The 16,371-nt window shown below is 41.8% G+C and overlaps 1 protein-coding gene across 2 annotated transcripts in view; it reads right to left on the bottom strand.

Moving 5' to 3' along the window:
* Window positions 1-16,371, bottom strand: part of psidin (phagocyte signaling impaired) — a 477,751-nt gene that overhangs the window by 118,893 nt on the left and 342,487 nt on the right. For both annotated transcript variants that reach the window (XM_071663426.1, XM_071663425.1), the window contains one exon: window positions 6,758-6,901. In XM_071663426.1, coding sequence (XP_071519527.1) covers window positions 6,758-6,901 — 144 coding nt within the window. The remainder of the gene's footprint in view (window positions 1-6,757; window positions 6,902-16,371) is intronic.

Here is a 16,371-nt window from a genome sequence, read left to right as displayed (position 1 = left end):
AGAGTGGCAGATGTAGGGTGTTTGGGTGGTATGCAAAGTGAGGGAGTCATTGAGGGTGGTTTGGTAAAGAGGCACGAGGTGGTGAAAGCTTTGTGTAAGATGAAATGTAGCAAGGCAGCTGGATAGGGTGGTAAAGGAGTTGAATTTATTAAGAAAGTGAGTGAGTATGCAACTGATTGGTTAGTAAGGATTTTCAACATATGTATGGATCATAGTTAGGTGCCTGAGGAATGGCAGAATGAATATATAGTGCCATTGTACAGAGGCTTAGGGGATACAGGTGAGTGTCCAAATAACAGAGGTATAAGTTTGTTATGTATATCTGGTACATCATATGGGAGGGTATCGATTGAAAGGGTGAAGCCATGTAAAGAATATCAAATGGGAAAAGCAGTGCTGTTTCATAAGTGGTAGAGGATGCATGGATCAGGTCTGCTAAATTATAAGAATGTGTATGAGAAATACTTAGAGAAACAGATAGTGTAGGAGAATTTATGGATCTGCTGAAAGCTTATGCTATGGCTGATAGAGGTGCTCTGTGGAAGGTCTTAAGAATTAAGAATATACATTGTGGAAGGAAAGCTGCTAGAAGCTGTGAAAAGTTTTTATCAAGGGTGTACAACATGTGTACAAGTAAGAGGAGAGGAGAGTGAATGGTTCCCAGTGAAGGCGGGTCTGCAGGAGAGGTGTTTGATGTCACCATGGATGTTCAATTTGTTTATGGATGGGGTGGTGAGGAACAGGAATGTGAAAGTCTTGGAGAGAGGGGTGAGTATGTAGTCTGTGGGGGATGAGGGGGCCTGATAAGCAAGTTAGTTCTTTTTTACTGATAATACAGCACCAGTGGCAGTTTCCAGTGAGATACTACATAAGCTGGTGACTGAGTATGGAAGTGTGAGAAAGGAGAAAGATGACAGTGAATGCGAATAAAAGCAACGTTATCTATGTTTAGTAGGGTTCAAGGACAGGTTAATTGTGGTGTGAGTTTAAATGGAGAAAAATTGGGGGAAGTGAAGTGGTTTAGATACCTGGGAGTGGACATGGCAATGAATGGAACTATGGAAGCAGAAGTGAGTCATAGGATAGGGGAAGGTGCGAAGGTTCTGGGAGCGATAAAGAATGTGTGGAGAGAACATCATCTGCAAGGGCAAAAATGGGCATATTTAAAGCAATAGTCATTCCAACATTATATGGAAGTGAGGCATGGGTTATGGATGCCAATTGGTAAACAAGTGACTGTCCAAAGTCACTCGTTTACCAAATGGCATCCTAGGTATGTCTCTTTGTTGTATATCAACTGACTGTTATATTTCTTTCTTGTATCTCCCCTGATGATGTGATTATTACACGAAAGTGCAATTGGGAACTTATTGCGTTTCACTTCCCTGTGTACTCATACGAAAATACTTGATCATGCGCTAAATTATGATCCTTTCCAGCATATGTATGTGTGTGTATATGTTGATATGTATATGTGCATGTGTGGGCATTTATGAATATATATTTGTATGTGGGTGGATGGGCCATTCTTTGTCTGTTTCCTGGCGCTACCTTGCTAACATGGGAAACAGCGATCAAGTATAATAAAATATACACATATTTATATTTATATATTTATTTTACTTTGTCGCTGTCTTCCGAGTTAGCGAAGTAGCGCAAGAAAACAGACGAAAGAATGGCCCAACCCACCCACATACACATGTATATACATACACGTCCACACACGCAAATATGCATTCCTATACATCTCAACGTATACATATATATATACACACACACAGACATATACATATATACACATGTGCATAATTCATACTGACTGCCTTCATTCATTCCCTGCCACACGTGAAATAACAACCCCCTCCCCCCACATGTGCGTGCGGTAGTGCTGGGGAAAAGACAACAAAGGACACATTCGTTCACACTCAGTCTCTAACTAGGGAAAAGACAACAAAGGCCACATTCGTTCACACTCAGTCTCTAGCTGTCATGTATAATGCACCAAAACCACAGCTCCCTTTCCACATCCAGGCCCCACAGAACTTTCCATGGTTTACCCCAGACACTTCACATGCCCTGGTTCAATCCATTGACAGCTGGTCGACCCCAGTATACCACATCAATCCAATTCACTCTGTTCCTTGCATGCCTTTCACCCTCCTGCATGTTCAGGCCCCAATCACTCAAAATCTTTTTCACTTCATCTTTCCACCTCCAATTTGGTCTCCCACTTCTCCTCATTCCCTCCACCTCTGAGACATATATTACTCTTGGTCAATCTTTCCTCACTCATTCTCTCCATGTGACCAAACCATTTCAAAACACCCTCTTCTGCTCTCTCAACCACATTCTTTTTATTACCACACATCTCTCTTACCCTTTCATTACTTACTCGATCAAACCACCTCACACCACATACTGTCCTCAAACATTTCATTTGCAGCACATCCACCCTCCTCCGCACAACTCTATCTATACCCCATGCCTCGCAACCATATAACATTGTTGGAACAACTATTCCTTCAAACATACCTAATTTAGCTTTCCGAGATAATGTTCTCGACTTCCACACATTCTTCAATGCTCCCAGAACTTTCACCTCCTCCCCTACCCTATGATTCACTTCTGCTTCAATGGTTCCATCCACTGCCAGACCCACTCCCAGATATCTAAAACCTTCACTTCCTCCAGTTTTTCTCCATTCAAACTTACCTCCCAATTTACTTGTCCCTCAACCCTACTGTACCTAATAACCTTGCTCTTATTCACATTTACTCTCAACTTTCTTCTTTCACACACTTTACCAAACTCAGTCACCAGCTTCTGCAGTTTCTCACCCAAATCAGCCACCAGCGCTGTTTCATCAGCGAACAACTGACTCACTTCCCAAGCTCTCTCATCCACAACAGACTGCATACTTGCCCTCTTTCCAAATCTCTTGCATTCACCTCCCTAACAACCCCATCCATAAACAAATTAAACAACCATGGAGACATCACACACCCCTGCCATAAACCTACATTCACTGAGAACCAATCACTTTCCTCTCTTCCTACATGTACACATGCCTTACATCCTTGATAAAAACTTTTCACTGCTTCTAACAACTTGCCTCCCACACCATATATTCTTAATACCTTCCACAGAGCATCTCTATCAACTCTATCATATGCCTTCTCAAGATCCATAAATGCTACATACAAATCCATTTGCTTTTCTAAGTATTTCTCACATATATTCTTCAAAGCAAACACCTGATCCACACATCCTCTACCACTTCTGAAACCACACTGCTCTTCCCCAATCTGATGCTCTGTACATTCCTTCACTCTCTCAATCAATACCCTCCCATATAATTTACCAGGAATACTCAACAAACTTATACCTTTGTAATTTGAGCACTCACTTTTATCCCCTTTGCCTTTGTACAATGGCACTATGCAAGCATTCCACCAATCCTCAGGCACCTCACCATGAGTCATACATACATTAAATAACCTCACCAACCAGTCAACAATACAGTCATGCCCTTTTTTAATAAATTCCACTGCAATACCATCCAAAGCCGCTGCCTTGCCAGCTTTCATCTTCCGCAAAGCTTTTACTACCTCTTCTCTGTTTGCCAAAACATTCTCTCTAACCCTCTCACTCTGCACACCACCTCAACCAAAACACCCTATATCTGCCACTCTATCATCAAACACATTCAACAAACCTTCAAAATACTCTCTCCATCTCCTTCTCACATCACCACTACTTGTTATCACCTCCCCATTAACCCCCTTCACTGAAGTTCCCATTTGTTCCCTTGTCTTATGCACTTTATTTACCTCCTTCCAAAATATCTTTTTATTCTCCCTAAAATAAATAAAGCATACTTTTATACTTCATAATGTTTCCTCAAGATTAATAATGCTTTCTTAATATACTGATGACATTATGTAATGAACAATGCAGTAATATCAAAAAATATATTGCTTCTCTGTGGCTGGATAAGTATAACTTATATTTTCTTTTCATATAATGGTTAAATGCATCTGAATTTTGTCATAAAAAATCAGACCTGAAATTCTTAAAAAAATAACTGCAATAACATTCCAAGCAATGAAAGACTTTTAAAGTGTTCCAAAAGTTGCATTGTCAAATATTCTTTAACTGAATACAGTGCTTTGTCATGTCATATTAACTATTTCTTTAGATGTAGCTAAAGGAGGTAAATAAAGTGCGTAAGACAAGGGAGCAAATGGGAACTTCCGTGAAGGGCGCAAATGGGGAGGTGATAACAAGTAGTGGTGATGTGAGAAGGAGATGGAGTGAGTATTTTGAAGGTTTGTTGAATGTGTTTGATGATAGAGTGGCAGATATAGGGTGTTTTGGTCGAGGTGGTGTGCAAAGTGAGAGGGTTAGGGAAAATGATTTGGTAAACAGAGAAGAGGTAGTGAAAGCTTTGCGCAAGATGAAAGCCGGCAAGGCAGCAGGTTTGGATGGTATTGCAGTGGAATTTATTAAAAAAGGGGGTGACTGTATTGTTGACTGGTTGGTAAGGTTATTTAATGTATGTATGACTCATGGTGAGGTGCCTGAGGATTGGCGGAATGCGTGCATAGTGCCATTGTACAAAGGCAAAGGGGATAAGAGTGAGTGCTCAAATTACAGAGGTATAAGTTTGTTGAGTATTCCTGGTAAATTATATGGGAGGGTATTGATTGAGAGGGTGAAGGCATGTACAGAGCATCAGATTGGGGAAGAGCAGTGTGGTTTCAGAAGTGGTAGAGGATGTGTGGATCAGGTGTTTGCTTTGAAGAATGTATGTGAGAAATACTTAGAAAAACAAATGGATTTGTATGTAGCATTTATGGATCTGGAGAAGGCATATGATAGAGTTGATAGAGATGCTCTGTGGAAGGTATTAAGAATATATGGTGTGGGAGGAAAGTTGTTAGAAGCAGTGAAAAGTTTTTATCGAGGATGTAAGGCATGTGTACGTGTAGGAAGAGAGGAAAGTGATTGGTTCTCAGTGAATGTAGGTTTGCGGCAGGGGTGTGTGATGTCTCCATGGTTGTTTAATTTGTTTATCGATGGGGTTGTTAGGGAGGTAAATGCAAGAGTTTTGGAAAGAGGGGCAAGTATGAAGTCTGTTGGGGATGAGAGAGCTTGGTAAGTGAGTCAGTTGTTGTTCGCTGATGATACAGCGCTGGTGGCTGATTCATGTGAGAAACTGCAGAAGCTGGTGACTGAGTTTGGTAAAGTGTGTGGAAGAAGAAAGTTAAGAGTAAATGTGAATAAGAGCAAGGTTATTAGGTACAGTAGGGTTGAGGGTCAAGTCAATTGGGAGGTGAGTTTGAATGGAGAAAAACTGGAGGAAGTGAAGTGTTTTAGATATCTGGGAGTGGATCTGGCAGCGGATGGAACCATGGAAGCGGAAGTGGATCATAGGGTGGGGGAGGGGGTGAAAATTCTGGGGGCCTTGAAGAATGTGTGGAAGTCGAGAACATTATCTCGGAAAGCAAAAATGGGTATGTTTGAAGGAATAGTGGTTCCAACAATGTTGTATGGTTGCGAGGCATGGGCTATGGATAGACTTGTGCGCAGGAGGATGGATGTGCTGGAAATGAGATGTTTGAGGACAATGTGTGGTGTGAGGTGGTTTGATCGAGTGAGTAATGTAAGGGTAAGAGAGATGTGTGGAAATAAAAAGAGCGTGGTTGAGAGAGCAGAAGAGGGTGTTTTGAAGTGGTTTGGGCACATGGAGAGAATGAGTGAGGAAAGATTGACCAAGAGGATATATGTGTCGGAGGTGGAGGGAACGAGGAGAAGAGGGAGACCAAATTGGAGGTGGAAAGATGGAGTGAAAAAGATTTTGTGTGATCGGGGCCTGAACATGCAGGAGGGTGAAAGGAGGGCAAGGAATAGAGTGAATTGGAGCGATGTGGTATACCGGGGTTGACGTGCTGTCAGTGGATTGAATCAAGGCATGTGAAGCGTCTGGGGTAAACCATGGAAAGCTGTGTAGGTATGTATATTTGCGTGTGTGGACGTATGTATATACATGTGTATGGGGGGGGGTTGGGCCATTTCTTTCGTCTGTTTCCTTGCGCTACCTCGCAAACGCGGGAGACAGCGACAAAGTATAATAAAAATAATAATATATTAATCCAACAAAGTAAATCTTCAGCTCATGTTTTCTGACTCTTATTATTGAGCACCTAGAGAATACAGCAAAATTCAGAAGCCAAAGAGCAAAGACAACTGAAAGAAATGCCTAGAGAGGAGGAAAAAAGAGATGGCTATGTTTGTGAGAGGGATCAATTAAGGGGTCCGGAAACAAATGTTGCAATGGGCCCAAGAAGTGTGCTAATCCACTTAACTATGTGGATGATTACTGTGCATAAGTGAAACGCAGCCCAAGCTTCTTGAAAATCATATCAAAAAATAAAATGTGCATCAGCAAAACCAGGCATTTCAGGCCCATGTATAGCATGGGACAAATGTATCATTAACAACTCATGCCTGTTGAAAAAGTCACACTGGTTGCTAAATGCAACATTCTTCAATCCGAGAAATATTTTGAATTTTCATACGAAAAGTTGTACATATGACATTACGATAATACTGCACAAATCTTTAAAACCACCTTATTTTTCCCTTATTTCTGAAAATGTATTCTTTATAAGTAAAAGATCATGCTTCTAGGGTACATCAGCTATCAGTAATTCAGGAAAAGAAATCAATGATGGCGTATTAAAAACATACTCACATCTAAAGTTAGGTCCATTAGCATTTGCTCTGCAGTCACCATAGCAAAATGGAGGGAGTTATTCAGTCTTTCTCTAAATTCCACGAACTCAGGAATTCTTGTTAGTGATCCATACTTATAAGAAGATATGAGTGGATCTGAGGTCTGAAAGTATAAAGAAAAAACATGAAAGCAAACAACAAAGTAAACTTTCAAAGTCACCTATCCTTTAGTTCATTTAAAAGTTAATAAGTACCTGTGTATTGAGTAAAGAAATAAACTGAGATAATTGAGATACTGCATGTGCATGCAAATTTTCACACAACCCATCAGGATGGTTCATGCTTTAAAATATCCTTCAAACATTCATTTTTGCATTTTTTGTATGTATTTCTCAGCAATAATACCTATCTCATTCACATATTTTCTCAATATATTTCAACCTTATGGTCAAATTTCCTCTTTAAAGCACATATAAAATGCATCTGAGTTAGCATTACCTCAATGCTTTTCAAAAAGACCATACATCCCCAACAACTGGCACATTCTTTGAGATTATGGTTACCAAGTTCTATGTTATGATAGCTACTTCAAGCCATTTACATCTTTATTACATGGACACAGACTAACATAAATTGCTAATGTGGTAGCTCATCCAGTGCAGTCACTAGGCATGGCTACAGAACATGGAAATTTTTCACAAAGTAATGCTTGTCCACGTGTTAATTCATGATTAATTTATTCATAATTCTGCTTAATTCAACTAAAGTCAATAATAATGGATACACTGGAAAAATAAGAAATAAGTCATAACATCAGAAATATATTATCTCCTTTCATTAAAATCTCATTTATCTTTTATTATACTTAGTCACTGTCTTCTGTGTTAGCGAGGTAACACAAGGAAGCATATGAAAAAATGACTTGTCCCTCAACCCTACTGTACCTAATAACCTTGCTCTTATTCACATTTACTCTCAACTTTCTTCTTTCACACACTTTACCAAACTCAGTCACCAGCTTCTGCAGTTTCTCACATGAATCAGCCACCAGCGCTGTATCATCAGCAAACAACAACTGACTCACTTCCCAAGCTCTCTCATCCACAACAGACTTCATACTTGCCCCTCTTTCCAAAACTCTTGCATTCACCTCCCTAACAACCCCATCCATAAACAAATTAAACAACCATGTATATATATATATATATATATATATATATATATATATATATATATATATGTTCTGGAAGGAGGTAAATAAAGTGCGTAAGACAAGGGAGCAAATGGGAACTTCAGTGAAGGGCGCAAATGGGGAGGTGATAACAAGTAGTGGTGATGTGAGAAGGAGATGGAGTGAGTATTTTGAAGGTTTGTTGAATGTGTTTGATGATAGAGTGGCAGATATAGGGTGTTGTGGTCGAGGTGGTGTGCAAAGTGAGAGGGTTAGGGAAAATGATTTGGTAAACAGAGAAGAGGTATTGAAAGCTTTGCGGAAGATGAAAGCCGGCAAGGCAGCAGGTTTGGATAGTATTGCAGTGGAATTTATTAAAAAAGGGGGTGACTGTATTGTTGACTGGTTGGTAAGGTTATTTAATGTATGTATGACTCATGGTGAGGTGCCTGAGGATTGGCGGAATGCGTGCATAGTGCCATTGTACAAAGGCAAAGGGGATAAGAGTGAGTGCTCAAATTACAGAGGTATAAGTTTGTTGAGTATTCCTGGTAAATTATTATTTTTTTTTTTTTTTTTTATACTTTGTCGCTGTCTCCCGCGTTTGCGAGGTAGCGCAAGGAAACAGACGAAAGAAATGGCCCAACCCCCCCCCATACACATGTACATACACACGTCCACACACGCAAATATACATACCTACACAGCTTTCCATGGTTTACCCCAGATGCTTCACATGCCCTGATTCAATCCACTGACAGCACGTCAACCCCTGTATACCACATCGCTCCAATTCACTCTATTCCTTGCCCTCCTTTCACCCTCCTGCATGTTCAGGCCCCGATCACACAAAATCTTTTTCACTCCATCTTTCCACCTCCAATTTGGTCTCCCTCTTCTCCTCGTTCCCTCCACCTCCGACACATATATCCTCTTGGTCAATCTTTCCTCACTCATTCTCTCCATGTGCCCAAACCATTTCAAAACACCCTCTTCTGCTCTCTCAACCACGCTCTTTTTATTTCCACACATCTCTCTTACCCTTACGTTACTTACTCGATCAAACCACCTCACACCACACATTGTCCTCAAACATCTCATTTCCAGCACATCCATCCTCCTGCGCACAACTCTATCCATAGCCCACGCCTCGCAACCATACAACATTGTTGGAACCACTATTCCTTCAAACATACCCATTTTTGCTTTCCGAGATAGTGTTCTCGACTTCCACACATTTTTCAAGGCTCCCAAAATTTTCGCCCCCTCCCCCACCCTATGATCCACTTCCGCTTCCATGGTTCCATCCGCTGACAGATCCACTCCCAGATATCTAAAACACTTCACTTCCTCCAGTTTTTCTCCATTCAAACTCACCTCCCAATTGACTTGACCCTCAACCCTACTGTACCTAATAACCTTGCTCTTATTCACATTTACTCTTAACTTTCTTCTTCCACACACTTTACCAAACTCAGTCACCAGCTTCTGCAGTTTCTCACATGAATCAGCCACCAGCGCTGTATCATCAGCGAACAACAACTGACTCACTTCCCAAGCTCTCTCATCCCCAACAGACTTCATACTTGCCCCTCTTTCCAGGACTCTTGCATTTACCTCCCTAACAACCCCATCCATAAACAAATTAAACAACCATGGAGACATCACACACCCCTGCCGCAAACCTACATTCACTGAGAACCAATCACTTTCCTCTCTTCCTACACGTACACATGCCTTACATCCTCGATAAAAACTTTTCACTGCTTCTAACAACTTTCCACCCACACCATATATTCTTAATACCTTCCACAGAGCATCTCTATCAACTCTATCATATGCCTTCTCCAGATCCATAAATGCTACATACAAATCCATTTGCTTTTCTAAGTATTTCTCACATACATTCTTCAAAGCAAACACCTGATCCACACATCCTCTACCACTTCTGAAACCGCACTGCTCTTCCCCAATCTGATGCTCTGTACATGCCTTCACCCTCTCAATCAATACCCTCCCATATAATTTACCAGGAATACTCAACAAACTTATACCTCTGTAATTTGAGCACTCACTCTTATCCCCTTTGCCTTTGTACAATGGCACTATGCACGCATTCCGCCAATCCTCAGGCACCTCACCATGAGTCATACATACATTAAATAACCTTACCAACCAGTCAACAATACAGTCACCCCCTTTTTTAATAAATTCCACTGCAATACCATCCAAACCTGCTGCCTTGCCGGCTTTCATCTTCCCCAAAGCTTTTACTACCTCTTCTCTGTTTACCAAATCATTTTCCCTAACCCTCTCACTTTGCACACCACCTCGACCAAAACACCCTATATCTGCCACTCTGTCATCAGACACATTCAACAAACCTTCAAAATACTCATTCCATCTCCTTCTCACATCACCACTACTTGTTATCACCTCCCCATTTACGCCCTTCACTGAAGTTCCCATTTGCTCCCTTGTCTTACGCACCCTATTTACCTCCTTCCAGAACATCTTTTTATTCTCCCTAAAATTTACTGATAGTCTCTCACCCCAACTCTCATTTGCCCTTTTTTTCACCTCTTGCACCTTTCTCTTGACCTCCTGTCTCTTTCTTTTATACTTCTCCCACTCAATTGCATTTTTTCCCTGCAAAAATCGTCCAAATGCCTCTCTCTTCTCTTTCACTAATACTCTTACTTCTTCATCCCACCACTCACTACCCTTTCTAAACAGCCCACCTCCCACTCTTCTCATGCCACAAGCATCTTTTGCGCAGTCCATCACTGATTCCCTAAATACATCCCATTCCTCCCCCACTCCCCTTACTTCCATTGTTCTCACCTTTTTCCATTCTGTACACAGTCTCTCCTCGTACTTCCCCACACAGGTCTCCTTCCCAAGCTCACTTACTCTCACCACCTTCTTCACCCCAACATTCACTCCTCTTTTCTGAAAACCCATACTAATCTTCACCTTAGCCTCCACAAGATAATGATCAGACATCCCTCCAGTTGCACCTCTCAGCACATTAACATCCAAAAGTCTCTCTTTCGCACGCCTGTCAATTAACACGTAATCCAATAACGCTCTCTGGCCATCTCTCCTACTTACATAAGTATACTTATGTATATCTCGCTTTTTAAACCAGGTATTCCCAATCATCAGTCCTTTTTCAGCACATAAATCTACAAGCTCTTCACCATTTCCATTTACAACACTGAACACCCCATGCATACCAATTATTCCCTCAACTGCCACATTACTCACCTTTGCATTCAAATCACCCATCACTATAACCCGGTCTCGTGCATCAAAACCGCTAACACACTCATTCAGCTGCTCCCAAAACACTTGCCTCTCATGATCTTTCTTCTCATGCCCAGGTGCATATGCACCAATAATCACCCACCTCTCTCCATCAACTTTCAATTTTACCCATATTAATCGATTATATGGGAGGGTATTGATTGAGAGGGTGAAGGCATGTACAGAGCATTAGATTGGGGAAGAGCAGTGTGGTTTCAGAAGTGGTAGAGGATGTGTGGATCAGGTGTTTGCTTTGAAGAATGTATGTGAGAAATACTTAGAAAAGCAAATGGATTTGTATGTAGCATTTATGGATCTGGAGAAGGCATATGATAGAGTTGATAGAGATGCTCTGTGGAAGGTATTAAGAATATATGGTGTGGGAGGAAAGTTGTTAGAAGCAGTGAAAAGTTTTTATCGAGGATGTAAGGCATGTGTACGTGTAGGAAGAGAGGAAAGTGATTGGTTCTCAGTGAATGTAGGTTTGCGGCAGGGGTGTGTGATGTCTCCATGGTTGTTTAATTTGTTTATGGATGGGGTTGTTAGGGAGGTAAATGCAAGAGTTTTGGAAAGAGGGGCAAGTATGAAGTCTGTTGGGGATGAGAGAGCTTGGGAAGTGAGTCAGTTGTTGTTCGCTGATGATACAGCGCTGGTGGCTGATTCATGTGAGAAACTGCAGAAGCTGGTGACTGAGTTTGGTAAAGTGTGTGGAAGAAGAAAGTTAAGAGTAAATGTGAATAAGAGCAAGGTTATTAGGTACAGTAGGGTTGAGGGTCAAGTCAATTGGGAGGTGAGTTTGAATGGAGAAAAACTGGAGGAAGTGAAGTGTTTTAGATATCTGGGAGTGGATCTGGCTGCGGATGGAACTATGGAAGCGGAAGTGGATCATAGGGTGGGGGAGGGGGCGAAAATTCTGGGGGCCTTGAAGAATGTGTGGAAGTCGAGAACATTATCTCGGAAAGCAAAAATGGGTATGTTTGAAGGAATAGTGGTTCCAACAATGTTGTATGGTTGCGAGGCGTGGGCTATGGATAGAGTTGTGCGCAGGAGGATGGATGTGCTGGAAATGAGATATTTGAGGACAATGTGTGGTGTGAGGTGGTTTGATCGAGTGAGTAACGTAAGGGTAAGAGAGATGCGTGGAAATAAAAAGAGCGTGGTTGAGAGAGCAGAAGAGGGTGTTTTGAAGTGGTTTGGGCACATGGAGAGAATGAGTGAGGAAAGATTGACCAAGAGGATATATGTGTCAGAGGTGGAGGGAACGAGGAGAAGAGGGAGACCAAATTGGAGGTGGAAAGATGGAGTGAAAAAGATTTTGTGTGATCGGGGCCTGAACATGCAGGAGGGTGAAAGGAGGGCAAGGAATAGAGTGAATTGGATCGATGTGGTATACCGGGGTTGACGTGCTGTCAGTGGATTGAATCAGGGCATGTGAAGCGTCTGGGGTAAACCATGGAAAGCTTGTAGGTACGTACATTTGCGTGTGTGGACGTGTATGTATATACATGTGTATGGGGGTGGGTTGGGCCATTTCTTTCGTCTGTTTCCTTGCGCTACCTCGCAAACGCGGGAGACAGCGACAAAGCAAAAAAAAAAATATATATATATATATATATATATATATATATATATATATATATATATATATATATACACACACACACAAATGCCCACACACGCACATATATATGCGTATACATTTCAACGTATACATACATATACACATATACACATGCACATATCCATACTTGCTGCCTTCATCCATTCCCATTACCAAACAGCAACACATGTAATGGCAACCCCCTCCCCCCACGCATGCGCAAGGTAAAGACAACAAAGTCCACATTCGCTCACACTCAGTCTCTAGCTGTCATGTGTAATGCACCAAAACCATAGCTCCCTTTCCACATCCAGGCCCCACAAAAGTTTCCATGGTTTACCCTAAACGCTTCACATGCCCTGGTTCAATCCATTGACAGCATGTCCACCCTAGTATACCACATCGTTCCAATTCATTCTATTCCTTGCACGCCTTTCACCCCCCCTGTCTGTTCAGGGCCAATCACTCAAAATTTTTTTCACTCCATCCTTCCACCTCCAATTTGGTCTCCAACTTCTCGTTCCCTCCACCTCTGCCACATATATCTAGTCAATCTTCTCTCACTCATTCTCTCCATGTGACCAAACCATTTCAAAACACCCTCTTCTGCTCTCTCAACCACACTCTTTTTATTACAACACATCTCTCTTACCCTTTCATTACTTACTCAATCAAACCACCTCACACCACATACTGTCCTCAAACATCTCATTTCCAACACATCCACTCTCCTCCGCACAACCCTATCCATAGCCCACACCTCGCAACCATAAAAATTGTTGGAACCACTATTCCTTGAAACATACCCATTTTTGCTCTCCGAGATAATGTTCTCGCCTTCTACACATTCTTCAATGCTCCCAGAACCTTCGCCCCCTCCCTCACCTTGTGACTCAATTCCACTTCCATAGTTCCATCCCCTGCTAAGTCCACTCCCAGATATCTAAAACACTTCACTTCCAGTTTTTCTCCATTCAAACTTACCTCCCAGTTGACTTGTCACTCAACCCTACTGAACCTAATGACATCGCTCTTATTCACATTTACTCTCAGCTTTCTTCTTTCACACACTTTACCAATCACAGTCACCAGCTTCTGCAGTTTCTCACCCGAATCAGCCACCAGTGCTGTATCATCAGCGAACAACTGACTCACTTCCCAAGCCCTCTCATCCACAAAAGATTGCAAACTTGCCCCTGTTTCCAAAACTCCTGCATTCACCTCCCTAACAATCCTATCCATACACAAATTAAACAATCATGGAGACATCACACACCCCTGCCGCAAGCCAACATCCACTGGGAACCATTCACTTTCCTTGCTTCCTACTTGTACACATGCCTTACATCCTTGATAAAAACTTTGCTTCTAGCAACATACCTCCCACAAAGCATTTCTACAAACTCTATCACATGCCTTCCCCAGATCCATGAATGCTACATACAAATCCATCTGTTTTTCGAAGTATTTCTCACATACATTCTTCAAAGCAAACACCTGATCCACACATCCTCTACCACTTCTGACACCACACTGCCCTTACCCAATCTGATGCTCACTACATGCCTTTAGCCTCTCAATCAATACCCTCCCATATAATTTCCCAGGAATACTTAACATACTTATACTTCTATAATTTGAACACTCACCTTTACCTCCTTTGCCTTTGTACAATGGCATGATGCATGCATTCTGCCAATCCTCAGGCACATCAACATGAACCATACATACCCTGAATATCCTTACTAACCACTCAAAAACACAGTCACCCCCTTTTTTACCACATTCCACTGCAATACCATCGAAACCCATCGCCTTGCTGGATTTCGACTTCCACAAAGCTTTCATCCCCTCTTCTCTGTTTACCAAACCATTCCCCCTGACCCTCTCACAACACCCTATATCTGCCACTCTATCATCAAACGCATTCAACAAACCTTCAAAATACTTACTCAATGTCCTCACTTCATTACTACTTGTTATAACCTCCCCATTAGCCCCCTTCAGAGGGGCAACTGGAGGATGTCTGATCATTATCTTGTGGAGGCAAAGGTGAAGATTTGTGGGGGTTTTCAGAAAAGAAGAGAGAATGTTGGGGTGAAGAGAGTGGTGAGAGTAGGTGAGCTTGGAAAGGAGACTTGTGTGAGGAAGTACCAGGAGAGATTGAGTGCAGAATGGAAAAAGGTGAGAGCAAATGAAATGATGGGAGTGGGGAAGGAATGGGATGTATTTACGGAAGCAGTGATGGCTTGGGCAAAAGATGCATGTGGCATGAGAAAAGTGGGAGGTGGGCAGGTTAGAAAAGGTAGTGAGTGGTGGGATGAAGTAGTAAGATTGTTAGTAAAAGAGAAGAGAGAGGTATTTGGACAATTTTTGCAAGTAAATGATACAAATGAGTGGGAGACGTATAAAAGAAAGAGGCAGGAGGTCAAGAGAAAGGTGCAAGAGGTGTAAAAGAGGGCAAATGAGAGCTGGGGTGAGAGAGTATCATTAAATTTTAGGGAGAATAAAATGATGTTTTGGAAGGAGGTAAATAAAGTGCATAGGACGAGGGAACAAATGGGAACATTTGTGAAGGGGGCTAATGGGGAGGTGATAACAAGTAGTGGTGATGTGAGAAGGAGATGGAGTGAGTATATTGAAGGTTTGTTAAATGTGTTTGATGATAGAGTGGCAGATAAAGGGTGTTTTGGTTGAGGTGGTGTGGAAAGTGAGAGGGTTAGGGAAAATGATTTGGTAAACAGAGAAGAGGTAGTAAAAGCTTTGCGGAAGATGAAAGCCGGCAAGGGAGCGGCTTTGGATGGTACTGCAGTGGAATTTATTAAAAAAAGGGGGTGACTGTATTGTTGACTGGTTGGTAAGGTTATTTAATGTAAGTTTGACTCATGGTGAGGTGCCTGAGGATTAGCGGAATGCGTGCATAGTGCCACTGTACAAAGGCAAAGGGATAAAAGTGAGTGCTCAAATTACAGAGGTATAAGTTTGTTGAGTATTCCTGGGAAATTATATGGGAGGGTATTGATTGAGAGGGTAAAGGCATGTACAGAGCATCAGATTGGGGAAGAGCAGTGTGGTTTCAGAAGTGGTAGAGGATGTGTGGATCAGGTGTTTGCTTTGAAGAATGTATGAGAGAAATACTTAGAAAAGCAAATGGATTTGTATGTAGCATTTATGGATCTGGAGAAGGCATATGATAGAGTTGATAGAGATGCTCTGTGGAAGGTATTAAGAATATATGGTGTGGGAGGCAAGTTTTTAGAAGCAGTGAAAAGTTTTTATCGATGATGTAAGGCATGTGTACATGTAGGAAGAGAGGAAAGTGATTGGTTCTCAGTGAATGTAGGTTTGCGGCAGGGGTGTGTGATGTCTCCATGGTTTTTTAATTTGTTTATGGATTGGGTTGTTAGGGAGGTGAATGCAAGAGTTTTGGAAAGAGGGGCAAGTTTGCAGTCTGTTGTGGATGAGAGAGCTTGGGAAGTGAGTCAGTTGTTGTTCGCTGATGATACAGTGCTGGTGGCTGATTCATGGGAGAAACTGCAGAAGCTGGTGACTG

This window comes from Panulirus ornatus, chromosome 7, assembly GCF_036320965.1.
Source record: "Panulirus ornatus isolate Po-2019 chromosome 7, ASM3632096v1, whole genome shotgun sequence".
Classification (NCBI taxonomy): domain Eukaryota; kingdom Metazoa; phylum Arthropoda; class Malacostraca; order Decapoda; family Palinuridae; genus Panulirus; species Panulirus ornatus.
This window is presented reverse-complemented; position numbering and strand designations above follow the sequence as displayed.